At 43.2% G+C, this 27,717-nt stretch overlaps 1 protein-coding gene across 1 annotated transcript in view; it reads right to left on the reverse strand.

Annotated features, from left to right (window-relative positions):
* The window catches only part of PTGFRN (prostaglandin F2 receptor inhibitor), an 80,863-nt gene that overhangs the window by 31,026 nt on the left and 22,120 nt on the right, over positions 1-27,717 (reverse strand). The window contains exons 2-4 of the mRNA XM_054443252.2: positions 17,652-18,020; positions 14,674-15,087; positions 10,162-10,542 (exon numbers count right to left, since the gene is read on the reverse strand). Coding sequence (XP_054299227.1) covers positions 10,162-10,542; positions 14,674-15,087; positions 17,652-18,020 — 1,164 coding nt within the window. The remainder of the gene's footprint in view (positions 1-10,161; positions 10,543-14,673; positions 15,088-17,651; positions 18,021-27,717) is intronic.

Consider the following 27,717-nt stretch of genomic DNA (forward strand, 5'->3'; position numbering starts at 1 on the left):
GCTGGGATTACAGGAACGAGCCACCACACCCGGCCTATAAAGGGCTACGTTTTTCTTCCATAGCACTTTGCCTTCTGGGAGAAAAATAATACTACCTAAACAGAACTTTCCATTTATCAACACTCTTTATCTGCATCACCTTGATCAAAGTTTAGTTTTATTTAACATTGTTTTCATTTATGACATACAGGTTACAAACTGCTGAGGTCAAGGAACTTTTCTTGTGTTTTACACTTCTAATGGAATTTATAACATCATGATTTCTCCGAGAATGATTCAGTGGGCCAGGAAATGGAAAGAACTCAAAATCCTAATTCCTCAAATGTCATCTTCGCAAGTATTTAATTGCTTGTGCCCATCCATGGGAGTACATCGTACTGTGATGTGGACACCGTAGAGAAATCCACAGGCTGTGGGACTGCCAGGGCTAGAGAGGAATCCACTGGCCATCCTGACTGCTCATTTTACAGGCTCATATGCTGTCACACTACTAGGGGATATCCTGAACCTGGGCATGGTGCTAATACACCACACCACATATCACCCTAGCAAAAACTGACTGAAGGACACACACCACCCAACTGTGTTTACACCATCATATGCAAAAGATAAGGAATGCTCAAATTACTCCACATCTAAACTTTCCTGTCGAATTCAGGATGCAGCAATGTGGGTGCAGAGCAGGACAACTAAGTCCATCTCATGTGGAAAGGGCAGATTTGCACCAGCTGTGCATAGAGCAAGACTGCCCCAGAACACTGAGCATCAACTATCTGTAGGCAGCAGCCAGCAGTGGCTGTTACATGGAGCCTCCAGTCCATTTCAAGCACAACACATAAGACCCTTCCTATGTGGCATGAGACTGTGTGGGGACTGGAGAACCATAACCCTGAACAGCGAACTGTGAGGCAGCAGAGAACAGTGGTGAGGAGCTGAGGTCTGGAGCCAGACTGTTTTCAAATCCTGGTTCTGCCATTTACTTGCTATTGACCTTGGGCAGATTACTCAGATCTCTGGTGCCTCACCCATACAAATGGGGATGACCGTAACTAGCTCATAATGTTATTGTGAGGGTTAAGAGTTAAAATATACTGTACTTAAAATGCCTAGATTGGTGCCTGGTGTGTGTGTGTATGCAGGTACACACATATTCGTATACACATACACGTGTATATATTTGTGATCACTATTCACAGTTCCCATTTCTGAGGGGAGAGCTTTAAAGAAGTTAGTGACTTGGCCACACAGTTCAAAAGTGGCAGATGGGAACGGAGCCCTGTCTTCTACCACCTTTCAAGTGCATCCTTAGCTCACAGATGAACCAAACCTACTGTCTTCTAAACTTCGCATTTCTAAGTTCCACTGACTGACATATGATTTTTAGGAACGCTGAGTGCAGTGCTGCCATGACACTAAGTTACTGCCACAGGGAATCTGACCCAGAAGACAGCTCCCTGCAGGCCCTCGCCTCAGCCTGACTGACCAGTGTGATCCAAAACACCATGAAGTTGCCTGTGGGGACTCCTCTTCTGTCTCCTCACAGGTGACAGACCCTTTGATCCTTAATGGTTTACGTCCACCCCCGTGCAGATTCTTTCAGAGTGGCACCTTTTCAAAGGCTGTCAAAACTATGATGAAAGATGGCAGATGTTCATTGCAGCATTATTCACAAGGGCCACGATATGGAATCAATCCGTGTCCATCAACAGATGAATGGATTAAAAAAATGTGGTATATATACACAATAGACTACTATTCAGCCATAAAAAAAAGAACAAAATCCTGCCATCTGCGACAACACGGATGAACCTGGAGGACAGCGTTAAGTGAAATAAGCCAGGCACAGAAAGACAAATACCACATAATGTCAGTTGTATGTGGGAGCTCAAAAAGCTGAGCTCATAGAAACAGACAGTAAAGTGGTGATTACCAGAGGCTTGGGGATGGAGAGGGGAGAATGCTAGGCAAAGGACACAAAATTTCAGTTAGACTGGAGGAATAAGTTCCAGAAATCTATTGTACAACATTGTGACTATAGTTAATAACCATGTATTGTATACTTGGAAACTGCTAAGAAAACAGATCTTCAACATTCTCAGCACAAAAAATTGTAGGTATGTGAGGTAATGGATATGTTAATTAGCTTGATTTAGCCATTCAACAATGTACACATATTTCAAAACACCATGTGGTACACCACAAACATATATAATTTTAATCTGTCAATTAAAAAAACATGTTCGAGTGACTTGACTCACCTATTAGTGGTCAGATCACAGAACACACAGAAAAGGTGGTCAAAACTAGCTCCTGTGCCAATCACCTGGGCAGCTCTCTCTCTCCTCCCACTCCCTGGCGTGCTCACACCCCAAAGCTCACTCCCCCAGACATGAAAACCCAGCTTTTCCTTAGCCTCCAGACCCAAACACTGGCCTGAGCTGAGGTCTGGGCATTCTGACTGGGCATCCATGGCATCTTTACTGCAGCACGCTCACAACCGAATTCACCTCACTCCACATCTGCCTCTGCAAACACACACACACACACACACACACACACACAGCGAGCAAGCGAGAGAGAGAGACAAAGAGAGAGAGAGAGAGCTAAAACCTTGTTCCAAACACAGCCAGCCCCACCTCCAAACTTTTCAACAACCATTCCTGCTACCACATTCCCGCCATTCATTCTCAAGGTCACTCAGTGTCAAAGGTGTGCCATCTTCAACGCTCTCCCTTCCTTCCCTTCCACCTCTCCACTCTGAGGGTTCCTAAGTCTCACACATCCTACCTCCTCAGTGTCTCTTCCATTTATTTGTTCCCAGGCCTGATGCCGAGTAGATACTTTATGAATATTTGCAAATAGAAGTGAAAACCTCATGAAGAACACCTTCACCCTGGCCCTCACTCCCTCTAGCCAAGACTGTAATAACAATCTCCCAATGCCACCTGACATGACTGACATGACTGCTTGGGCATCTGCTCCATAAACCTCCCATGGCTTCTTGTCTCACCTACTGAGTTAAGAAAATGCTCCCCAGCCTGGCATTCAAGGCCCTCCACTGTGTGCACCCAGCCGTAGCACCCACGGCCTTCTCAACTCCACTCAGATGGTACCTCTCACCATTCCCTAGCTACTCCTATGCTTCCAGTTTATCTGCCTTCTTTCCTGCTGCTCTGTCTGCCTCAGCACCTGGGCCACCTGCTCGGTAAGTAGTTTAAATAATGACTGAAGAGATTCTTTCATTCTACTCCATTCTCCACCCTGAAATGAATCTGTTTGAATCCTACGTACCCAAACACAGCGGAATGAGAGTACGGGGGACTTGCACAATGTGTGCATCTAGCTATAGGAATTCCATCTTGGAAGGAAAGAAAAATCTCTTCATTGACCTCAACAGTTGGTCTCTTCGTTCTCTCTTAAAACTAACCTTAGGCCTCAGAAAAGGAGGCGTCAGTTTTAATGCAAAGGCAAACAAAAACAAATGGATTCTTGGCTTGTGAACTTATGAGGGGCAGATTCATTTGAACTATCCACCAGCCTTGTAGCTCAACTTTAGACTTACTCTCCTGGAGAAGATATGATTCCACCACGTCAGAATGGTAGGAGTAGGAGTGGGTTCTGATTTCTTTTTTGTTTTGGTGCATGGACAGATTGTCCTTTAACATTGTTTTACAATTTTAAAAATGGTTTGCAGAGATTGTGCCCTTCTTCAAGGCCTGTCATGCACACACCTCTTCTGTGTATCCTCTCCTACTCAACGGAGAATGCCTCCTTTGAACTCGCATGTCACACTCCTATTTCGTATTCAACAAATCCCACCACCTGCCAAGCTCCCTGCTCTCTAAGGGTTTTATGTGAATCCTGCCTTGAACTTTGGTTATTTGTATGTATGTCTTATGGGCTTTCCACAGGACTCTTCCCAGGGCCAGGGACTGCCACCTTGATTCTCTGTACGTGCTGTGCATGCAGTGCCTTGTACATAAAAAATACTAACATACTGGCTGAATTGAACTAAATTTAATATTTTGCATTAAAATGCTCATTTTGGGCACAGGCATTTCACCACTGATTACTGCTACATTCTGCTTGATCTCATCAAGAAATCAGCTAAGAATGCAATGGTGGTTATGTTTAAAAACTGCTTATCATTAAGATGCATACTAAAGTGTTTAACAGTGAAATGGCATGATGTCTGGGATATAGTTTATACTCTTCTAGAAGAAAAAAGTGTGTGTTTGTGTGTGTGTGTCTGTGTGTGTCTGGTGTCTGGAATAGGGAAGAGAGATAAAATAACATCAGCAAAATATTGATTATTGTTGAAGTTGGTGGTTATTTCTTCAACTGTGAATATTTGTAAATTTCTATTTTTAAAAGTTAAAAACAAACAACAACACACACTGTAAGCCCTCTCACAGAATACTGAGGCCAGTCCAAGTGCGGCATCACTAACGTTCTGAGAAGCAGGGATCTGCTCCCTAATCTGGATGCCAGGAAGGTGTCTGCTCATGTCCACACCATCTCCCAAGCTACACACAGACTCCAAAAGAGTGACCCTCCCCCAAAGAAAGGCTTTAAAAATAATGGCTCATTAGACTCCTTTGTCACAACTTTCAAAACAATGAAAAGCTTTCAGAATCACTGGCTAATTTGTAAAAACAAGTATTGTGGGCCTACTATGTGCAGGAGCCTGATCTAGAGATTTTCATACAAAATACCTCCTTTTACTCTCATGACAATTTTGTAAGGAAGGTATTATTATCCCCATTTTACAATAATAATGCTAAACAATGAGCATTTATCAAGGGCTTTCCATATGCCAGGCACCACGCTATATACTTTCCTTGCATTTTCAATTAATCTCCATAACAACCTTATAAAGTTGGTACTATTTTCATGTACATTTCCAAATGAAAAACAAAAAGCAAAAGTTAGAGGAGCTAAATTAGAAGACTAAGGCCTTGCAGAGTGTGTGAGAGCAGAATTATAGGACAGGCTTTGGCTCCGTGGCCTGGCTCCTACTATGATCAAATTGTGCAACCTCCTTACACACCCACGTTATTAATCTTTCTCAAAGCCTGCTACTTCCCGGAAGACAAGAGTGATGACAACAGCTGAAGCACTAATCCTGAACTGTGTACAACAGGACCATGTTCTAATACCCCCTCTGAAACTTAGTTAACTTGGCACAGCTAATTATATGAATGGCTGCATGCACCAGTTAGAAGAAACAGGAGTACTCAGCCTCTGCTGATGACAGGGTTTTATTATTTTGAATTGGATAGGTACTTTAGAGGCAGCTGAGCATATTGACCAATTGTCAAAATGACACCACGATCATCATTTGTATAACAATTAAATATTCACCAACATTTAATGAGTGAAGGCTACAAATAAGGAGCTATTGTTGTTGGGAGGGGGTGGGAGGGGAGACTTGTTACCTTACTGTGGCAGAACCATTATGAGGATGGATGGAGCACTAGCCATTTCAGAGCAATAAAAATAACATCATTTTAATGCAACATCTATGCCTGCACCCGAAGAAATACTCATGAAGGACCAGGCACGGTGGCTCACACCTGTAATCCCAGCACTTTGGGAGGCCGAGACAGGCAGATCACCTGAAGTCAGGAGTTTGAGACCAGCCTGGCCAACATGGTGAAATCCCATCTCTACTAAAAATACAAAAAAAAATTAGCTGGGCATGGTGGCGGGCGCCCTGTAGTCCCAGCTACTTGGGAGGCTAGGGCAGGAGAATCGCTTGAACCTGGGAGGTGGAGGTTGCAGTGAGCCAAGATCGCACCACTACACTCCAGCCTGGGCGACGAAGCGAGACTCCATCTCAAAAAAAAAAAAAAAAAAAAAAAAGAAATACTTATGAAGTTTTTCTTTCTTCATCCTCATTTGCTCCTCCCAGAGAAGGAAAAGTGAATTATTAGCCTTGAGGGGGAGGAAAAGTGCTGGGTGTGGTCAGCTCAACCCCTTTCTCTAGCTCCTCTTAAGCAGCTGCTTTTAGGACACACATGCTCCTAATTCCTCTACGCTGGGCTCCTCCATGCCCTAAGACAAACTCTTAGGTCTTAATTGGTTAAGAACTTGGTGGCGAAGACCCTCAAACACTAACAAATCATCATCGCCACCACCAAGAAAATGCAGTGAGCATTTAAGAGCTAGGCACTGTACTAAGCACTGTATATGCATTATCATATTAAACCAGGAAACCAAAACTTACTTGGAAATGTTAATCGACACACCCGAGGCAACATACCTAGAAGGAGGACTAACACATGTCTCCTGACTCCAACATTTGGCCACGTGCACTTCTGCCTTCCAGAATAATCTTGGACAGACAGCTGATAACAGTTATCCTTAAAAAACCTACAGGTCTAAATCTTATCGCCTATAAATGGCCCAGAACTCTAAAGTTTCTACCAAGTACTTAGCAGATTAACAGCTCCTTTTAAAGAAAATAATTACCTTCCTTGCTGGCACACTGCTGAAGAGGGGCCAGTCCTTTAGTGGGGAAGAATGCAAATCAGGTTCTTAAGACTGAACAGCAGAACTCAACTCTGCCTCCTCCAGCTCTTATATCCAAAGCCTGTAGAACCCCTTCCAATTAACACCACAGAAGTCTGGTACTTCGGGCAGAGAGCTCAACCATGAACTGATTAGTATCCAACTCTTGCCAAAGGCTCATTTAAGACATCTGATAGCAGAAGGAGATGGCTTAATGTGCAGATTAACTAGCCATTCTGCTAGGTTCTCTGTTTTAGACATATACTAAATTGGATCAACACAAAGCATCATTTGTCCCCCATAGTAATTCAGCTTCTTACAGAAGCCCTTCACACACTTAAGATTTATGTCCTCAGCTTTTATAGAGGGTGGATATAAGAAACATCCATTTAAACAATCATTTAGGGCCTTTTGTAAAAGAACAGTTGAAAGCCCTGTCCATTATGTTTTCCAATGCCCCAAAATGAAAAAGCACATGACAAATTCAGTGCCAAGAGAAAGTTTGTCTCGTTGAAAGAGTTTATGTTTTCCTTCCTCAGAGAACTGTATAATCACACCTTTTTTTTTTTTGTCTCAACTCTTCAGAACTTCAGAGGCAAATTCAGTGCTCAAATATAATAACTAATTCATACCAACCACCTTGCAATATCTATTCTTCTTTTACCCTTTTGATCTTGATTTTTTTATGTCTCCTGCTTTAAATTGTACCTCATTTTGCAAGCCAACTTAAATCTTTTTTTTCTTTCCCTTCAAAGTAGGACATACATTCTAAGTAAAAGAGGTTTTTTCTCAACATCTAAAAAATTATCATGATCCTCTCAACGGCTGCAAGTGCTCTGGACTTGCCAGGCCCATTCACGTCATCGCCCCGTCTTCCTGCTTAGCACAGTGCAACTCTAGAAGACCCCAATCAGCTTCAATCCCTTCACCTAGCTCAGTACACAAGCCCCAAGCAAATGAAGACAAGAACTACCCAGCCCTTAGGACTATGCTCTGGAGTTTCAGGAGTGAAGCTGAGCTGAGTCCCAAGGCCAAAAATATTTTCACATTGAACATTTAATGCATATAAGGTCCTTAGTCCAGTGCCTGGCACACAGTAGACGCTCAATAAATGGTAATTATTCATTTTGATCTGTCAAGTGACAAAACTGAGTTTTGCATGTTACCTATGTAGCAAACCAACTCTCTCGAAAACTTTTCTGTGACACATTCCAGAGTTATATGACCTAAGACCACCTATATAAACAGAGTGCTTGGCAGGTTGTCTGTCTATCTTTTTTGATCACTTCTCGGTTACCTTATATTGGTCCCAAGTTGTATGTGGTATGGTATCCATACGCATATACATGCATGTTACATATCTAGAGACAACCATGGAGTGTCAGGCCAGGCTCAATGGCTTCTGGACAGAGTCCAGCAGAGAAGTCTTTGAGAAGGGTCTGCTGCTATGCTCATGCCCTACCCGCTCCTGACAAGTGTCCAAGCAGCTGTAATGGTCTGAGTCATAGGCACAGGGAAGGAGAAGATTTAAGAGGAAGAAAAAAAAAAGAATGCAATTGTTTTTCATATTACTCACTCTTTCATTAGGTTTACTCAGGGGCAAATATCTCTGAATATCCTAGGAGTTGAACATTACTGCTTTCTTAGCAATTCTAGTTTTCCTATGCACACATTTTAACAAAATCCATGTGTGGGTACTGGTTTATTTACCCATTCAGCTAATATTTATTGAGTGCTTATTAAGTGCAAAGCACCAGGGAAGGTGCAGGTTCTATATCTGTTAGCATCAGTCAGGAAAAGCACGCTGATGACTTTCACAATGGTAGTAGCACTCCAAAGGAAAACAAATGACGGGATCCTTTGGATAATAACTGAGCCTTTTCCACAATTTAGTCTCTTTATTTCTTTTCACTCTCTGGAGAACACAGCTACCAACAAATCCCTTCCAGTTAAAGGAGCCCATTCCTCCTAGAGCTCCGCTCCTGTTGTCTGACAGTCCCTGCATCTCCCCCCGGGTATGCCGGGATCAATGCACAAGTACTTCAAAGAAGCCTCAAATTGGAGTGCAAGCAGCACTTTCAATAAAAAAAAAAAAAAGTCCTCGAGCTGGGATTCAGAAGTTGAAGAGGGAGCGGGTACGGAGAGCCAGTGCTGGGATTTGACAGCACCATACAATACACCAAGGATCAGAGCTGTGAGACAAATTCAGCTCCAGAGACGAAAAATCTTCTTTTGGTGCTGACAACATCTGTTTTATTTTGAAGGTTGCTAAGGAGAGTTCTAGCTGGGCCAACATTGTTCCAGTTCAGTACTTCACAGTGACTCTCTTGCACGGGGTTCAGACGGCAGAAATAAAAAGCTCGCCAGATAAACCCCGCTTCTTTTACTTTTCAGATATCAAAGGATTACTTTGCTAACAGGGCTGACGAACACCCTGCCTCGTCTCCATCGGAATCGGATTGTTCCTTCTGCTTACTCTCATTGCTCTTCTTCTCCCTGCCCTCTCTGTCTCCAACAGCCAACTCCCCGTCTTTGCCAAATAAAAGCTTATTGGGGGGGGGGTGGGGGGCGGTGGGGAAGAGAGTGAATATGCCACTAACCCAAGAGAAGATTTCCATGCAGAGATAAGGAATAGATAAGTATGAGTTGGAGGTCACAGCAGAAGAATCAGACAAAGGAGGACATGGTTTCCTAGCCTTTAAAGATCTGTTTTGCCTGCTACTAATCAGAGCAATGCCACATGCCTTCATCAGGGCTCAGGCACTCATGGACAGTAGAGAGATCAAAACAGGGGAGAATGTGATGGAAGGCCTGTCCCATCTCTATAATAATGGAGGTGGGGAGCGAAGCTTTCCACACCCAGCTTGACCCCATCCCTCCTTTGATTACTTGCAATTACAAGACATAACAAAAATTAGGAAAAGTTAGTGTACATTTTGCCCAGAGGGCAAACATTTAGGGAAAAAAGAGGTAGGGGAAGAGGAGCTTAGTATAAAGTAAGAGGACATGCCAAAGATCTTTACATATATGGCAGGTTGTTATAAAACGGGTGGCAAGGTGGTCAACATTTGAGAGCTACTCTGCTCTTCCACTGGGGAAATTATACCTGGGGTGAGAGCATCCACAAAACAAGCCTATAGAAGCAGGCGGGCCCTTTAGTTGTAACTGGTATATACAGATATATTGTGGGATTCCAGGTTGTGACGTGAAAAAAAAAACGCTTTCCAGTAACTGAAGGAATTATCTTTCTGCATTGGGCTTTGGAAAAGCACCAGCTCCTGCCAGGGAGCACCTAGGAGTCTAACAGAAACAAACGAAGAATGACAGTGTTCTCCCTCCAACAAAGATTCATTTCAAAGAGCCATTCAGCAGTGCCCTGACCCTGCAAATGTCGACAACAAAAGGAAACTATATACTCTCAAATGAGGGTATTGAGACAACTGAGGCCACATTATCTAAACATTTCCCTTGCCTGCCAGATTCTATTTCATCCCCAGTTTGGGATCTATCTGGGCCAAAGTATGCATGAACCAACAGAAATAATGTCAAAATCATGCAAAGCGCAGAGCCTCCTGAGATAACTCCTTCAGATAACTCCGAGGAGGGGTTAAGCTGGAGAGGTTAATAGTCATTCTCCAAACCACTCACCTAGCCAGGTCACACCCACACCAGCTGGGGAAGACACGGCCTCTGCCACTTTGTGCCAGCTCCTGTTGTGTCCGGGTGCCCACAGGGACACGTGGCAGAAATAGTAGCCAGAGTTTTCTTTGCTAACATCCCGAACCAGTAAACGGTAGGAGCGTGCATCCACATGACTCAAAGCAACATGAGGCGAGCTGTGCACCAGGGAATCACGGTCAAGCCGGGCCAACACACGGGAGCCAGGTAGGGTGCTGTCAGGCATCCTGCTGAAGGACCATGTCACCTCGGGCCGGACGTCATCCGCTCGGTCTGTTGTGATGTTACAGGTCAGGTCCAGTTCCTTTCCTTCAGCCACAGACACATTCTTGGGCACAGCTGCTCGCAGAACTTGAAAATTAAAAACAAATACATCTAGGTAATCTGATTATGTTTGCCCCTTCTATTCTCCACCCTCTTTAGAGCATCTCCTTTTAAGTTCTTATTTACAGCATTAAAGTTAGAAGGCTTTGTACAGTTGTAAGTGCTTGAGAAATATTTAATGAATAAATTAACAGAACATACCACATTTCTTTTTATTTTATAAAAACAACAATAGCCGCAAACACATATATACCTGCTATATATGCCAGGCAGTGTTCTGAGTGCTTTACATATAATAATCCTCAAAACAACCCTAAGAGGTAGGTACTACTATTATCCTAATTTTACTGATGAGGACATTGAAGCACAGAGGAGTTAAGTAACTTGCCCAAGGTCACACAGCTGATAGGTGGCAGAGATGGAATCCAAATCCAGGCTATCTGCCTTTAGAAATTCTGCTCTTCACTGTTATGCTATCTTTTGATAAGCAGTCTACTGAAGACTGTAAAACTAAAATTATACATTCTCCATGTGCATGATGAAACTTGGGTGATTTTACAGAAAAGGAAGGCTTGGTTCTGACTGGTACACATTGTTAGCTGGGGGCTAGGGAATAGGGCAGCAGAAGTGACGGTGAAACTGTCTAAGGGATAAAAGGGAAAAATCCTAAACAGAAGGGCCAGGAAAGTGAAACCAGACAATTTTCCTTGAGTCAAGTCTTCAAAATGTAATGTACTGAGAGTATAATTTATTTCTTAGACATTCCCATATAAAAGCCAATCATAAAACATATTCTAAAACTAAAACATGATGATTTTTGGATTATCTGCACTACTGTCCTTTCTCATTAGTGTGGATAATTAAAAGTAGACTATATTTAGATGAAGCACTGAAGTATTTGGTGTCACAGACTCAAGGCAGATCTAGTTCCAGCATTCCCCTGTCAAAGCTTTCACATGGAAACATTTTATTCTATTCAGAAGATTTTAAAAGAGCATCTGTAATCTGAGTAGAAAAACATCAATTTGTGAAATGTCCGGGAACAATTACTTAGATGACAAGTACCAAGCACTTCCCAGGGGATTCAAGCAGAGGCACAGCCCTGGCCTTCTAGCAAGTCGCTGGCATCAACAGCATGGTGCTGGCCCCAGTAAGCTCAGGGACCCAAATTCAGAAAAGACCAACTCCAAAGCCCGTGCTCCTTGGAGTAAATTACTTTCATATGAATATGTCCAAAGCCTGACAATATTTCAAACAAATATTTCAAGTTCAAGATCCAGCTAGACAGAAGACAGAAAATAAGGTGGGCACAGTATTAGAAAAGGGAATTTAAAAGTTCAATTTCTCCTTCCACCTAGTCTCCTAATTCTTTCTCTCCCTCACCTCTTTAAAAGGGCCAAAAGTAGCCTGAGGGTATCAATTGAGAGGACTAAGTATGGAAACTGCTGCCCTGAGCCAGGCTCTGCAGTTTGAACCATTCTACAGTCAAAGCTTGTGGCCAGAAACCCTGGAATCCTGCTGGAGTCACCTCTGCCAGGACTTCAGCTACTGGAAGTAAAAGACAACTCAGGAGGGAGTCGGGTCAGTGAAGAAGTACTTAACAAGCAGCTGTGGACTGTATGGATGGAGAAAACAGAGTCTCAGGTTCAGAAAATATTGGCAGGGATGTCTCTTCAGCTGTGTAGTTCACTTTGTAATTTTCTCTGTGCAAGTGGCTCAATATCTTGTCACATCACTAACCAAAGGTCCCACACATTCTGGATTTGGGAGTTTACTGCTGAGAGACAGGATGGAGTAGGCTAAAGGGAAAAAAAGGACCAGTTCTAAGTATTTGTAATGAAAGAAGGGACCTCAGACAAAGCCTGTGGTGGGGCAGGTTCTCTGTCCCTGAATATAACTAAATCCATAAATCAGACACAAAGTTTGCAGCAACCAGACCACTCCCATGACAGGGAGGAGGGGCTGGGGAGGAGGCTCCCTGCCACATGGGTAGCACAGCTTCACTCTGTGCCATTTATCATAACAATGTGATAAGAATATATAAGCAGCCAGCTATGGATAGTGCAGGTGTGGACAAGAAGAGAAGGACCATCAGCCTAGTGTGGCGGTTCTTAGCCTGGAGTGCACAAAGAGAATTTAGAGAGTCTGTGAACTTTGATAGGAAAAAAATTCCATCTTTATTTTTATTAATCTGTACCTGAAATACAGCATCTCCTCCCACTGTGAAAGTAAGCAACAAACCAGTGTAGTATTACCTGTGTCTGGGACTACCCCAAATAGAAATCACAGATACTTTCCCATCACATTACAGTTGCTGCAGATATCCTGAAATATCATGTATACTCATTACTATTCAGAAAGTACAGTTGTTAAGCCTGCCACTGTCTTATTATCAATGCATTAATAAAGCAGCATAATATTACTACAAAACCAATTTGCTTTACAAGTATTTTGATAACGATTTCTATATAATTATTTTCCTTTGTCATCTTGTGTACTGTATTTTACGAATTAAAACATGTTAATTCTGAGAAAAGGTCTGTAGCTTTCAAAAGGCTATCAAAAAGTCTCATGGCACAAAAAGATTATGACCCCTGTCTCATCTGAGAGCCAGATATTACCTGCCTAATAAGTTCAGTGTTTAAGTCTCTTAGCAAGATATTATAGGTCTCATGGTGTGTTTGAAACAAAAAATGTCTTTACAATTCAAATTCTTCCATAAAAGCCTAACTTTCTACAAAGCTGAAACCCTTAAGAGTTGTTTGAGGCAAGTTTAATATCTAGAGGTTTCTTAGGGCAGACTGCAGAGCGATCACTTCTGATCAGGAAGGTAACCTAAGTCCATCTGGAAAGTGATTTCTGCAGCCAGTGGAGCCCAGACTGACGGTAATGAGCAGCTCCTCTCCTCGATGGCCACAGTCACTCAAGAACTTCAGACCTGCTTTTCCACCACCCACTTTTCCAAATCCAGGCTCTGTGCTGTGGTGTAAGTGCAGAGTAAAGAGCTCAGGACAATGCAGCTTCAGAGACAAAATATTCCCCCTGTGTGTTGTTTCCTGCTTTCCTTCCCATCTGAGCAACAGAGCCGCCACATATTCACATTCATGCTCAGGAAATGAGTCCAACAACCAAGGTCTTCCCAGTTTAAAAAACAGAAGGCAGCAGCAACAGCAGCAAAGTACTCTGAGATCTGAAGATGTCAGACTCGCAGAAAACCAAGAACATCCACTCATCCTGAGCAATGACATTGCCCTGCCTTGGTCTCTTTACACTATCTCTGTGAAGCCTAAAGCTCCACAGGGCCTGGGAACAAGCCTCAAATACCTCTGACCCAAGGGCCCAGAACAGAGCTGAGCACACAGTAGGTTCTCCATTGATGCTGGTTGGACAACGAGTCAACAAGAGCATGTTTTCGTTTTATTTTTATGTGTTTTCTAAAATGCATTTTGTATTTTCTTAATTACTTCTATAATTGCAGTAGAGGCTTTGAAAAAAAAAAAAAAAAGCTGATTCACAGACGACAGGACAAAGGGCTTCTTGTATAGACCCCAGGACTGGATGCTCCCGTGGTCTGTACCATACAGGAAAGCAAGAAGCGGCCCTGCCCTAGAGAGCTCCTCCCCCTACCAGGAAAAGCACATCTGAGGGGACTGAAAGGCAGGCCTAGAGGATACAAGTTAGATGAAAGGTTTTGGGATGAGCCAGGCACACACTCCAACAGCTGCAGAGAAAGGCAGGTCCAAGGACTCAGGAAACATCAAACCCAATAAAGTTCAGGGGGCAGGGTGTGGCACCTTCACCCGAAAGCCCCACTGAACACCAAGCCCTACCTAATCTGGCTGAGGGACTACGGCACCTAAACTCTGAGTGAAAGATCTGCCTTCGTGTTATGCGCAGGCTGTGGCTTTCCATGGACATGAATTTAGACAAAAGCAGCTGCGAAGCAAAACGACAGGCATCCTCAGCACAAAACAAATGTAACCCCGCCCACCTCCAACCTCTCAACACCCTACTCTCTTCACCCCTAAAAATAAGGCTTCACATGGGAAGCAGAAACAGTTCTTGTCAGAAGGCCATGGGGCTCCCTGGCCCAGTTCTTTATACCACTATCATTAGTCATAAAATAACATCACCTATAATGCATCGTTTCCAGCTCACCTGTCGGCTGGATCACCACGGTGGCAACTTCCACGGCCTTTTCTTGGATTTCCTGCCAGTTGCCCTGCTCGGCGATCCACTCGCTGACGATACACCTGTAGGAGCCCTGGTCGGCGGACAGAGCCCGGGACACTGAGAGGCGGTAGGCGTCGCTGCCCACGGTGTCGAGGCGCACGTCGCCACTGTGGTAGCGCTGCTCGTACCCCAGGCCCGGGTGGAACCTGCCCTCGTGGGTCAGGGCGAGGACGCTCCGCCTGGCCGGGCCGCGGTGCACCTCCCACAGCAGCGCCAGGTGCGTGTGCAGCGGCGAGGCGGAGGCGGCGGTGCAGCGCAGCTCGAAGGGCTCCCCCTCCCGCAGGCTCAAGCTCGGCGGGGGCCGCGCGCTCGGGCCCACGTGCAGGGAGTCGGCCAGCACTGCGGAGAGAGAAAGCTAGGTCAGCAGCCCGTCCACACCGACCCCAGCCGGCAACGGCCAGTCCACCGCTGCAACCACAGACAATTTCCTCCTCCCTTCCCCATTCCAAGACCAGGATGGGCACGTTTTCTCATTTGGATTCATCTGTAATCTCAACTGACTTTCTGACTTGAAAAAGAAAAATAAAGGTACAAAAAAAAACCCCATGCTAGAAGTGGGTGGTGAAAACTCCCTGTGGGAGTCGTGCCTTGGGGATGTGATGTGCTTCTGCTACCTTTAAGGCAAGTTACTTTACCCCTCTGTGCCTCAGTTTCCTAAAACGGGGATGACAACTGGACCTTTGTCATAGAGTTGACATGAGAGTTATGTTAAACAGGGCAAGTTCCCAGGACCGTGCCTGGCACTCAGCAGTCATGATAAATCACTGGGTATGACTGTCAAACATTTCTTTGGTTAGGACCAGGGCTAGGCTAGGGAGCCCGCAGAATCTGCAGATAAGGTGACCTTCTAGACTTAAAGTAGCAAGATCCACAGGGGAGAAAGGATGGCATGAGCTGCCTGTGGCTTGCAACCTGGGGAATGCTCAAGAATGTCTAGGGTGAACACAGCATATCCACATGATAGGAACCGGCCCAGGCACTTCTACAGAGTCTAGAAAAAGGGGGCAGCGATCAAGGAAGTATGGGTGGTGTATTCAGGAAAAAAGCAGTAAGTGATGGATACTGCTATTCTGGTAACCAGAAAGGGGGCCACTACCAAGCAGCAGGGAAAAATCTATCAGGCTTGTCCATGAGCTGGCTAAGAGGACCCTCCAACACCACTATTCATCATCTCTGTTTTTTTCCCCCCAATTCCGTATTCAGAAACTAATTCAGTGTCCTTGAGAAGGGGCTATTCTAGCTAACATTTAAAAGCTGCTACATTTTTAGGAGGACACATCCCGAAGACCCATCTCTACTGCAAAATAAATATAATGACCTTCTAGTATATATATCAGTCTGTGAGTCTGGCTAATATGACTCAGTTCTCAAGGCCAGCTCATCTCTCAGAGCACAGATGAATAGTTTCAAGACCCATGAAGCTGAAGGCCGGGCAGATCCTGGACCACACATGGCAACCATCAGAGGCTCCACCTGGGCAGCAGTCAGTCTTTCTCATGGTCATCCATTGCTTTCCTCACCCAAGAAAGGCCTCCTCTTGTGTCTCCTGCCTTCCAAAGACAGCAGAAGAGGCTGAAAGACACTGGAGGAAGCGGGGTGGGGGTGGGGGAATTCTCCCCTTACCCTCCCTCCCACTCAAGAGGAGACTCCAAGGGGATACAAGGGTACGTCTGGCTTAATGAAAAGGTGGCATGTGACATTATTTAGCTCCAATACAAGAGTGTCTTTTTCTAAAAAACATGTTCGGGATTTTCTATAGGAATAAAGAGATAGATGGGGTGTTTCATTACCTCCTTAATGGACATGGCAGTTTTATCCCCTGATGAATCTAGTGAGGGAACAGTCTCTGAGCTATGGTAGGGTTCTACAAGTCATGAGGGAATGGATGCCTCAATCAACCCTCGCTTTTTATATCATCATGTGCATTTTCTCCTTTCTGATAATTACATACATTCTGACCCAGACATAAATCCTTTTGGGAACAAGGCAGGGTACAAATAAATGCATAATTAAGTAACAATAACAACAATTATAATGTTTCTATTTTCTTAGCCCCAAATTAAAATGGTTTGTTCTTGCTCGTTTACTAATTAGCTGTGTGATTTTAGGCAAGTAATTAACCTATGCTCTTCCATTTCCTCATGTATAAATTAGGGAAATATTCTGCCCTATTTTGATTGGGTTCAGAGAATTGAATGTGTGAGTAAATCTAAAAGGACTTGGAAAATGAAACAAACAAAACCCCCCAAACAAATCCCAAAACATTCCAGGTACATAAGGTGTAATATTTGCAAAGCTAGGTCAATAAGCTAGCAGAGACCACATTACATATAACACATAAAACGTCTGGTACAAACAAGTACTTAAATCATGAAAGCCACAGAGAAAGACATGGACTTTGAAGTGCCTGTGATTCCCATAAACCTAAGCATCATTAACATGACCATCCCCTTCCTGTCACTAACCACTGAATGCTTACATGGCACTGCTCTAAGGCTTTACACCTGGTAACTCACCTGTCCTCACAACCTTTAAGGTTACAGAGGAGGAAGCTGAGGCATGTAACATGCCCACAGCCATGCAGCTGACAAGTAGTAGAGCCAGCAACTGGACTAAACAATCACAGGCAACCTGGCTCCAGAGCCAGCTCTCCACCACCGCATCATGCTGCCTCCACCTCACTGGGCATAGGGTGGCTCAGAACCACACTGGAGTGAAGAGAAAGGGCCCTCTGAGGTCATCTGGCCCATCCCCTGCCTTTAATCAGGTAAGACATGATTATTCCCCTGGACAGAGGAGGGAGCAGAGCCTCAGAGAAATTAAGTCTCTTGACAAAGTCAACCACAGCCCGGGGCAGAGAAAGGTCTGGCCCCTGGCATAACAAGCCCATGTGAGGACTGTACCTTTAACCTGCACTGTGTCCTCATAGTTTCCCTGGACAGTGGCATCTGTGCTGGGGGTTGAACATTTGTAGTGGCCTTGGTCTGAAGGCTGGATGTTCTTTATGTGGAGCTCCACGGCGTCGTTGGCAGTCCGCCTTAACAGGATCTCGCCTCTCTGCAGCCGCTCCTGGTACAGCTGGGCTGGGAACCCCACCTCCCAGGTGCTTGCAAGCTCCACAAAGCTGCTCCCCAAAGATGAGAAGCTCCAGTCAAAGTTTTGCTCGCTGGGGCCATCATAGTCACTGACGTTGCAGGGGATGACCAGCTCAGTGCCCACCACTCGAACCAGCGTCCCTGTGGGGACTCTCACCACACGCCCTCGACAAAGAGCTGCAATGATAAAAGACGAAAGGCAGGTCTTTAATCACAGAAAGTCTTCCCAAGACAAATGTGGCAAACCTGTGGATGCTCCTGCTCACAGGCATGGCAGAAACATGACAGCCAAACTACTAGGGAAAATGTGTCTATGCAGAAGGTTAAGCCTAACCCTTAAATAATGAGCCAGGAATGCAACCTCAAAATGAGCACCTCTCACACAACCAGTTTCCCAGGACTAACAGGGAGGAAGATAAGCATTAAAAGCAAGCTAACTGTAAACCTCAATAGCTTTTTCCCTCCAGTTACTATTTAACACACCCTAACCACTCAGTGTGATGTAAAAATATTTTAGGTTTTGTGTGAAATAAAAGGGCACAGCTAGTCAAGTGTTTACATTTCTGCCCAGCCTATATCAGCCCTCATCCCTAGAGACCATTCCCTGGGGCTCCTGAGACCTGATTTACAATGACGGATGCCAATTTTTAAATCCTAGAGCAGCCTGCTGATAAAATGATTTAACTCCTGTTATCTGACATTGCCTATAAATTAATTTTAAAATATGGTGATTTTACCAAGTATTAATTTTCTATTTTCTGGCTCATTTCCTTCTCTACTCTTTGTTCTGATCTAAATTCAGAATAAGGATGGGGAAGCACAAAGGGAGAGAGGCAGGTTGGTTGCTGGGTGTTCTTAGGAATGCAGCAGCTGGTTGCCGGGGATAAGCCCAGTGGACACAGGCAAGACTTCACTGGCTTTCCCTTCCCTAAGAGTGTGCAATTCCCAGCCCTCTCTGGTAGGGACCCTACAACTGGCACCTGTGAGTCCTTTAAGATGTCTTCATTGCAATGAACTTCAGCATGATTTTGCAGTGTATTTACTACCTGTTTAGCACTTTCAATTGCATCAAATAAACACATATGGCTCCTTCTTGATGTTCTTGCAATAACATATAAAAGAGAAAGCAAGTCTGAAATCAAGGAGACCTAAGTTTCAATCTGAGAGACCTCTCTTACCTTTGACTTCTGCCACTATGAATTGGGACAAAGTGGCTTCACTGAGTTAATGAAATAAAATGTCTAGGCGAGAGTCCACCATGTAATAAGGGCTCCAGGAAATGGGAACCTTTTATTAATTTTGTATTTTTATCATTTGTTATAGGTTGAATTATGTCCCCATCCAAAATTCCTATGTGGAAGTTCTAGCCCCCAGTACCCCAGAATGTGACCATATTTGGCAACAGGGTTGTCACAGATATAATTAGTTGTGATGACGTCATACTGGAATAGGGTGAGCCCCTAATCCAATACGACTGTATCCTTAAAAAGTGGGTAATTTGGACACACACATGCCCACAGGGAGAAAGCCACATGAAGATAAGGCAGAGATTAAGTGGATATGTCTACAAGCCAAGGACCTCTACAAATTGCCAGCAAGCCACCAGAAGCTAAGGGAGAAGCACGGAACAAATTCTCCCTCTCAGCCCTCTGCAGGAACCACTCCCGGACACCTTGATCTTAGACTTCTGGCCTCTGGCATTGTGAGGCAATAAATGTCTGTTTAAACAACCTGGTTCATGGTACTTTGTTGTGGCAGTTCTAGCAAACTAATATACTACTGCCACTGTTTTTTCACTGGTTTAATTCATGTTTTCAAATTCTGGGTTCCCAGGAAAATGTGGGAAAGTTTGGAACTTCCTAGAGACTTGTTGAATGTCTTTGACCAAAAGCCTGATAACGGTAAGGTCCCAGCTGAGGTGGTCACAGATGGAGATGAGGAACTTGTTGGGAACTGGAGCAAAGGTGACTCTTGTTATGTTTTAGCAAAGAGAATGGCAGCATTTTGCCCCTGCCCTAGAGACCTGTGGAACTTTGAACTTGAGAGAGATGATTTAGGGTATCTGGTGGAAGAAATTTCTAAGCAGCAAAACATTCAAGAGGTGACTTGGGTGCTTTTAAAGGCATTCAGTTTTATAAGGGAAGCAGAGCATAAAAGTTTGGAAAATTTGCCTGACAATGTAATAGAAAAGAAAAACCCATTTTCTGAGAAGAAATTCAAGCCGGCTGCAGAAATCTGCAATAAGTAAAGAGGAGCCTAATGTTAATCCCCAAGACAACGGGAAAAATGTCTCCAGGGCATGTCAGAGGTTTTCATGGCAGCCCCTCCCATTACAAGCCCGGGAGTGGAAAAAGTGGTTTCATGGGCCAGGTCCAGGGTCCCTGTACTGTGTGCAGCCTAGGTACCTGGTGCTGCTCCAGCCATGGCTGAAAGGGGCCAATGCAGAGCTTGGGCCATGGCTTCAGAGGGTGCAAGCCCCAAGCCTTGGCAGCTGCCACGTGGTGTCAAGCCTGTGAGTGCACAGAAGTCAAGAATTAGGGTTTGGGAACCTCCTCCTCAATTTCAGATGTATGGAAACACCTGGATGAAAGGCAGAACTTTGCTGCAGGGGTGGGACTCTCATGGAGAACCGCTGCTAGGGCAGTGAGGAAAAGGAAATGTGGGGTCAGGGCCCCCACAAAGAGCCCCTACTGGGGCATGGCCTAGTGGAGCTGTGAGAAGAGGGCCACCATCCTCCAGACCCCAGAACTGTAGATCCACCAACAGCTTGCACCGTTCACCTGGAAAAGCCACTGACACTCAATGCCAGCCTGTGAAAGCAGCCGGGAGGGAGGCAGTACCCTGCAAAGCCTCAGGGGCGGAGCTGCCCAAGACCATGGAAACCCACCTCTTGCATTAGCGTGACTTGGATGTGAGACATGGAGTCAACGGAGGTCATTCTGGAGCTTTAAGATTTGACTGCCCTGCTGGATTTTAGAGTTGCATGGGGCCTGTAGCCCCTTTGTTTTGGCCAAATTCTCCCATTTGGAATAGCTGTATTCACCGAATGCCTGTACCCACATTGTATCTAGGAAGTAACTAACCTACTTTTTATTTTACAGGCCCATAGGCAGAAGGAACTTGCCTTGTCTCAAATGAGACTTTGAACTGTGGACTTGTAAGTTAATGCTGAAATGAGTTAAGACTTTGGGGGACTGCTGGGAAGGCATGATTGGTTTTGAAATGTGAGGACATGAGATTTGGGAGGAGCCAGGGGCAGAATGATATGGTTTGGCTCTGTCCCCACCGAAATCTCATCTTTAATTCCCACATGTTGTGGGAGGGACCTGGTGGGAGGTAACTGAATTATGGGGGCAGGTCTTTCCCATGCTGTTCTCGTGATAATGAGTAAGTCTCGTGAGATCTGATGGTTATAAAAAGGGGAGGTTCCCTGTACAAGCGCTCTTCTCTTTGCCTGCACCATCCACATAAGATGTCACTTGCCCCTCCTTGCCTTCCGCCATGATTGTGAGGCTTTCTCAGTCATGGGGAACAGTAAGTCCAATTAAACCTCTTTCTTTTGTAAATTGCCCAGTCTGGGTATGTCTTTATCAGCAGCATGAAAACGGACTAATATTCCTTGGCCTCCCAGAGTGCTGGGATTATAGCATTATAGCCACCATGCCCAGCCTACTTATGTTTCTTAAGGTAAAGGTAATTTCTGTCACTGGCAACTCAAAGAACGTTGAAATAATATATCACTACCCAGCAGTGACTAATTCTCTGAAGCCATCATTACCACAGTTCACAAAGAAATGAGGTGATCACTTTTTTACATTTAATTTTTGAGACAACCAGACAATTCTGAATCTCCCAAAGAGATCTTCTAGAAGAAAGCATCATGGTGGAGACTCTTTAGAGGCAAAACAGCCTTGTGCTTAACCCTCTTGTGCCTCAGTTTCCTCACGTGTGAAATGGAGACCATGGTCACCACACTCCCTGAGGGCTGTGGTAAGGATTAAATGAGGAAATGTACTTACAGCCCTCACGATCCCTGGCCTATGGCAAGGGGCTGTGGTTATGTGCTGGGCAGGCCACCTCTAGGATAAACCTGATCATAATCATTCACCTTGCTTCCTTGGCTAGGTTTACAGAGGAATTTCCTAATGTGTTAATCTTTTCCATTCCTATCCCTTGTCAAGAAGCTGGCCAGGGTGGACAACCTACCCACAAGCATGAGACTGCATCCTTGTAAGGTCTCTATCTTTATCCTTAGTGATGAGAGCCTTAGAAACTGATTCATCTCCTTGTCTGAACTCTCCAATCCTTCCACAGGGCTGCCAAAATCATATTTTCCACATACAAATCCGATGTCACTTCACTGATCAAGTCTTTAATGGCTCCTTATCACCTATAGGACAAAATCAACCCATCAGCCACCCCCAATGCTGTCACCCTGGCCCAGGCCAGCACCCCTCTCATCTGCATTACTGCAATGTCCCTTACTGGTCTCCTGGCTTCCATTCTTGTTCTCTATTCTCAACACAGCAAAATGATCTTTGAAAAATTTAAGTTAGGTTATATCTTACTCTGTTCAAAGGTTTCCAATCACTTCCCATCTCATTCAGATGAAAGCTGAAATCCTTATAGAGGCAATCCTTACAGGACCTGGCCGTTTTTGTTTCTTGGACTTCCTGTCTGTTCCTCTTCCTCCACTATACTCCAGCCATGCTCTGCTCCCAAGGTTTCACTTACTGCAACCTCAGGGCCCTTGCACATTTCCTCAGCCCAGGACACTCTCAGACATTCATCCCACTGGTTCCTTCACCTGCTTCAGATCCATATTCTAATGTCACCTTCTCAATGAGGCCTTTCCTGACCACCCTAAAGTGGCACATCCCCATTCTGGCTCCTGCAAAATTTTCTCCTTATCAATTATTACTAAAATACTTTATGAACACTTATGTTTTTACTATTATTTGTTTTCTTTTTCTTTTTTCTCCAGTAGAATGTAAGTTCCATGAGTAGTGATTTTTGTTTTGTCCATTGCTGAATGACAGTGCCTAGAACAGGACCTGGTAAAATAGTAGTTGTTCAATAAATATTTGTTAAATGAATGAATGAATGAATAAAAGACATACAAGACCATTCATGATCTGGCTCATGGCTACCACTTTAGCTTCATCTCCAACTGTTCTCCCACTCTCTGATGCTTCTATCCCACAAAACAAACATCTCTTCACTTTCTGGAAATGCCATGCTCTCTAGTGCTTCATGGCCTCTGCTTTCATGCCTCCATCACCTGGAATACCCTCTCATCCATCTCTTCACCCTCTTGTAAGAGGCAGCTGCAGCACCACCTCCTCTGTGAAGCCTTCCCCAACTCCCCTAGGATCACTTAGGTACTCCTTCCTTCATGTTCCAACTCAACCTGCAAAAGTACCTTCAACATCGGCTATATGGTAGCGCCACTGGGAAAAGTAAAGCAGATATGAACAGATGCTTGAAAGATCAAATTCTAATCCGAAAAGACATAAACCTGAGCACTGTCTTGCATGCAGAACTAGGATGTCTCCTCATCCATGCAAATCAAGATTTTAAATTTTGATAACATAATTTCAAATTGCCACCAAGCAATCTGGTATTTAGCACAGATTTCTTGTAATATTGTTAAATAACAGCTAATGATATTTAAAAATAAATATAACTTGGAAAAAATAGAGCATATGGCTCTTTTCAAATCAAAAAGAATTTCTACATAGCCACATGTTGCCCATTTTTGTCAAAACCTTTTGTAACAGTTGATAACTGAGGGAAAAAGAGGAAAAGAAAGTTTTCCTCTATTTTCCCAAGTTCTACCAGTGTTTCAAACTGAAGGTCCCAAACACTTCTTCATCTGAACTGTATTAGTTTAGTTCCCCATAAAAATGTTGCTACTAAGTAACAATCTTGAATTATGGCTTCGTTTGTTTTCAGGAGTCAATATAAGAAATCTTCATACGAAAAACATTTATCAGCCTTAGAAGTCCTATTGAGGACACTACTGGGTTGTTCAATGACACAAAAATCCACATAATAAAATTCCATTAAAATTTAATACCAGAAAAAAAAAATACCTGTTGATGGACCATTGTACATTCTTTCCCGAAAAACAGGAACTACACAGGTTTCTCTTACCTCTCGGGGTAGTTACCACAGCCTCAGAGTACCTTTGATACCCAAGACAAAATAAGGGCACTTTAACTATCACCTTCGTGCAGTGTTTATGTATACGTATGTGTATTTCATTGGAAGTTGACTCAAGTATTTGAGGGTGGTAAGCAGAGTTTAAATTTCGAAAGACCAATAATTGAGATTTCTACTTTTAGATTTTTGCTTTTTGCTATGATAGAGTAGCTAATATCAGATCACTCCCCACCCCCTGCCCCCACCCTCACTCCCACTACAGAAACCATAAAAGACAGATAAAAGCTAACTGAATGCAGTAGTGAGCAATCAAGGCAGCCAGGCTCAAGGGTCTAAGATCACAGAAAGACACTGAAGTGGACTCAACAATATCCACTGCCTTTTCTCTTCAGATATTTGCTATTTTTAAGTGGTGCAGGCTAGAAAGCAAGTAGAAGTAAGTAACTCAGAGCTTCCAGCACCTTGTGGGGCCAAGAAGACAACTGAAGTTCAGGGATACTAAGAAGGTCAGACTTTGAGGAGCAAGATCTTAGGAAAAAAAGGCAACAGCAGAGAAGTGAGTTTGACATACTACATTGCTTTCCCCTCAGGTGGTAAGTGGCTGAAAGCTAAGCAGAAAATAAACACTAGGGGGCTAAAAGGTTAAGCAAAATTTTTGACCATTTCACAATATAGGGAAACAAAAACTAGAATTCTGAGTCCACAAAGGAAGGTGGTAAACACTCAGATTCTCAGTTACAACCCTGGAAGGGCTATGCTCTTGGAATAAGAGCAAAGCGGAAAAAGCAACTAGCTCTCATCAAGACTGAAAGACAGTCTCAAAGCATCTCAATTCCTCATTGGATAAAGATGAGCTTCTCTTACTCTACTGGCCTGTTAGGAAAAAAGTAAATCTTCTCAGATAGAAGAAGACATCATACAGAGCCACTACAATTTTTCAGTGTTCAATCAAACTTACCAGGTATTCCAGATGACAGAACCAAATAAACAAAAACAAAAGAGAAAAAATAGACAATAGAAACAGACCTGCAGGGATCCAGATATTGGTTTTATCAGACATAGATTGTAAACTAACTATAATTAATTTACTAAAGAAATAGAAAACAGGATTTCACCCAAACTGAAATATATTGAAACAATCAAACTGAAATTTTAGAACTAAAAAAAAAAATACAATATCTGAAATTAAGAGGTCAATAAATAGGTTTGGCAGCAGATTAGATGCAGCACAAAAGAAGTCAGCAGCCAGGCACAGTGGTTCTCGCCTATAATCCCAGTGCACTGGGAGGCTGAGACAGGAGGACTGCTTGAGCCCAGGGGTTCAAGATCAGCCTGGGCAACATAGTGAGACCCTGTCTCTAACAACAATAAAAAAAAATTAGCCAGGTATGGTGGCACACATCTGTAGTTCCAGCTACTCAGGAGGCTGAGGTGGAAGGACTGCTTGAGTCCAGGAGATGGAGGCTGCAGTGAGCCATGACTGTGCCACTGCACTCCTGCCTGGGCAACAGAGTAAGACCCTGTCTCAAAAAAAAACAAAACAATCTCAAAAACAAAACAAAATAAAACAAAAGTCAGTAAAAGTTATCCAAACTGAAGCCCAGGGTATAAAAAAGAACTAAAAAAGCCAGACAAGAATATATGAGACAGAGTAAAAAGGCCAAACATACGTGTCACAGAGGCCCAGAAGGACAGGAGAGACTGTAGTAGAATCAGGCATAATTTTTGAAGAGATAATGGCTAAGATTTTTCTTAAACCAACAAAAGACATCATGCCACAGATTCAAAATAAGATATGTATCATAAACAGAATAAATACAAATAAAACCACACCTAGGTAAATCATAGCAAAACTACTGAAAGGCAGAGAAAGTAACAGGAATACAACTGATGGCTAACTTTCAACAGAAATGATGCTCATGAGAAGACCACAGAATGACAAATTTAAAGTGATGAAAGGAAGTAACCGCCAACCTAGGATTCTATACAGAGAAAAAAAATCTTCAAATAGGAAGGCAACATAAACATGCTTTCAACCAATTCTCAACAAGGGAAAAAGAATTAATTGCACCAAAAATAAATACTAAAGGGGGTTCTTCAAAAAGGGGGAACATAATCCCACTTGAAATCATGGAAATGTGAGAAGGCAAAATGAGCAACAGGAAGAATAACTATGTGGGTAAACCTACTGAATATTGACTATAAATACAATATTAGTAATGTCTTCTGGAATTCAAAATATATACATAATTAAAACATATGACATCAATAGCAGAAAAAGTGAGGAGACGGGTGGAATACATTGGAGCTTAAATGTTGTAAGGTCTTTCATTATCCTGGAAGTGGTAAAAAGATCACTAGTAAACACTAACAGATCACTGATGCGTGTTCTAATCTCTAGAGTAACCACAAAAATGAAAGACTGAATGACAAGCTAATTGGTGGGGGAGGGGGAGGGTAGAATAAAAAATACTTGATTAATCAAAGACCCCATAATTTCAGCTAAAATCATGTAAGCATTTCTCATAGTATTTATTTCATGATGTATTCAGTTTGATTTACTATCAAGTCTCCCAGTCTCTCTCCACAACAATATTAGAATCAAGTAAGAGGAAGAAGAATAATATAGTGTTTCTTACATGACATGCACTGACTGACTGAGCCAGGCACTATCCACAAATTGTCTTAATCCACAGAAGACAACCATAAGGTAGCTATTACCGCCCCTATCATAGATATGAGGAAATTGAGAATCAAAGAAGTTGAATAACCTCCTGAAGGTCATAACAGCTATAATGTGAGGGACTCAAACCCAAACTTGATAGTGCAGCATAAGCCAAAGATAGGTTGGATGTGGTTTGCCTTCAACTGCATTATATATTATCACCCTCTGTTGATTTTTTGTCTTTAATCTGAGTAGGAAGAAGAAACGGCTTAAAATTCCCTATATTTCATATTCTCCATGGGCAATGGAACCAAGATAGGCAGCAAAGTAACACAGAAATGAGTTATTGAAAGAAGAAATATTATATATTTTCAACATGAAGTAGATAGATGAGAGAAATAAAAGAAATTGGATTGTTAAAAATTTCTTCAAAAATTTTTCTGATGTACTACCTTCGTTATTTTAAGTGATACCAACTTTAACATCACACATATTTATACTCAAAAATGGTGCAGAGAACTTTATTCCAAAATCATACAGGTGGGACTTTTAGAAGCCCTCTGCTCTGACTTCTCAGCAGTAGAAAATTAACAACCAAGAGTTAATTGTTTCCAGATTACCATTTCCCTACCTCTGGAATACTCAAGAAAGTAATTAAATGCCTTCGACTTTCTTCTATCAGGTGGAATCGATGGGGACAGGTAGAAAAAGGCAAGTTCTTCAAGGCAAACAACTACTCCTGCAATGTTTATTTAACTAAGTGCTATGGGCAACCATGAGGAATCATTAAGAAAGACAAGGCAATGAAGACTACACTTCATTTATCTATGCTTTTCCACCTCCTCCTGATATCCATGGGAAATGGATTTTCTTTCTCAGGTTATCATCAACATTATTCTAAATCAAGACCTGCAGAGTATAGCATATTTGCTAAAAATTCTTGCAATTATTTCTATTTCTGCTCAAATTTTATTATTTCACTGAGCTGCCTAGAAGCAAACAATTGACTTTCCAATCTGAACCATTTGTAAGATAAGTATCAGC

Source organism: Pongo pygmaeus, chromosome 1 (assembly GCF_028885625.2).
Source record: "Pongo pygmaeus isolate AG05252 chromosome 1, NHGRI_mPonPyg2-v2.0_pri, whole genome shotgun sequence".
Lineage (NCBI taxonomy): Eukaryota > Metazoa > Chordata > Mammalia > Primates > Hominidae > Pongo > Pongo pygmaeus.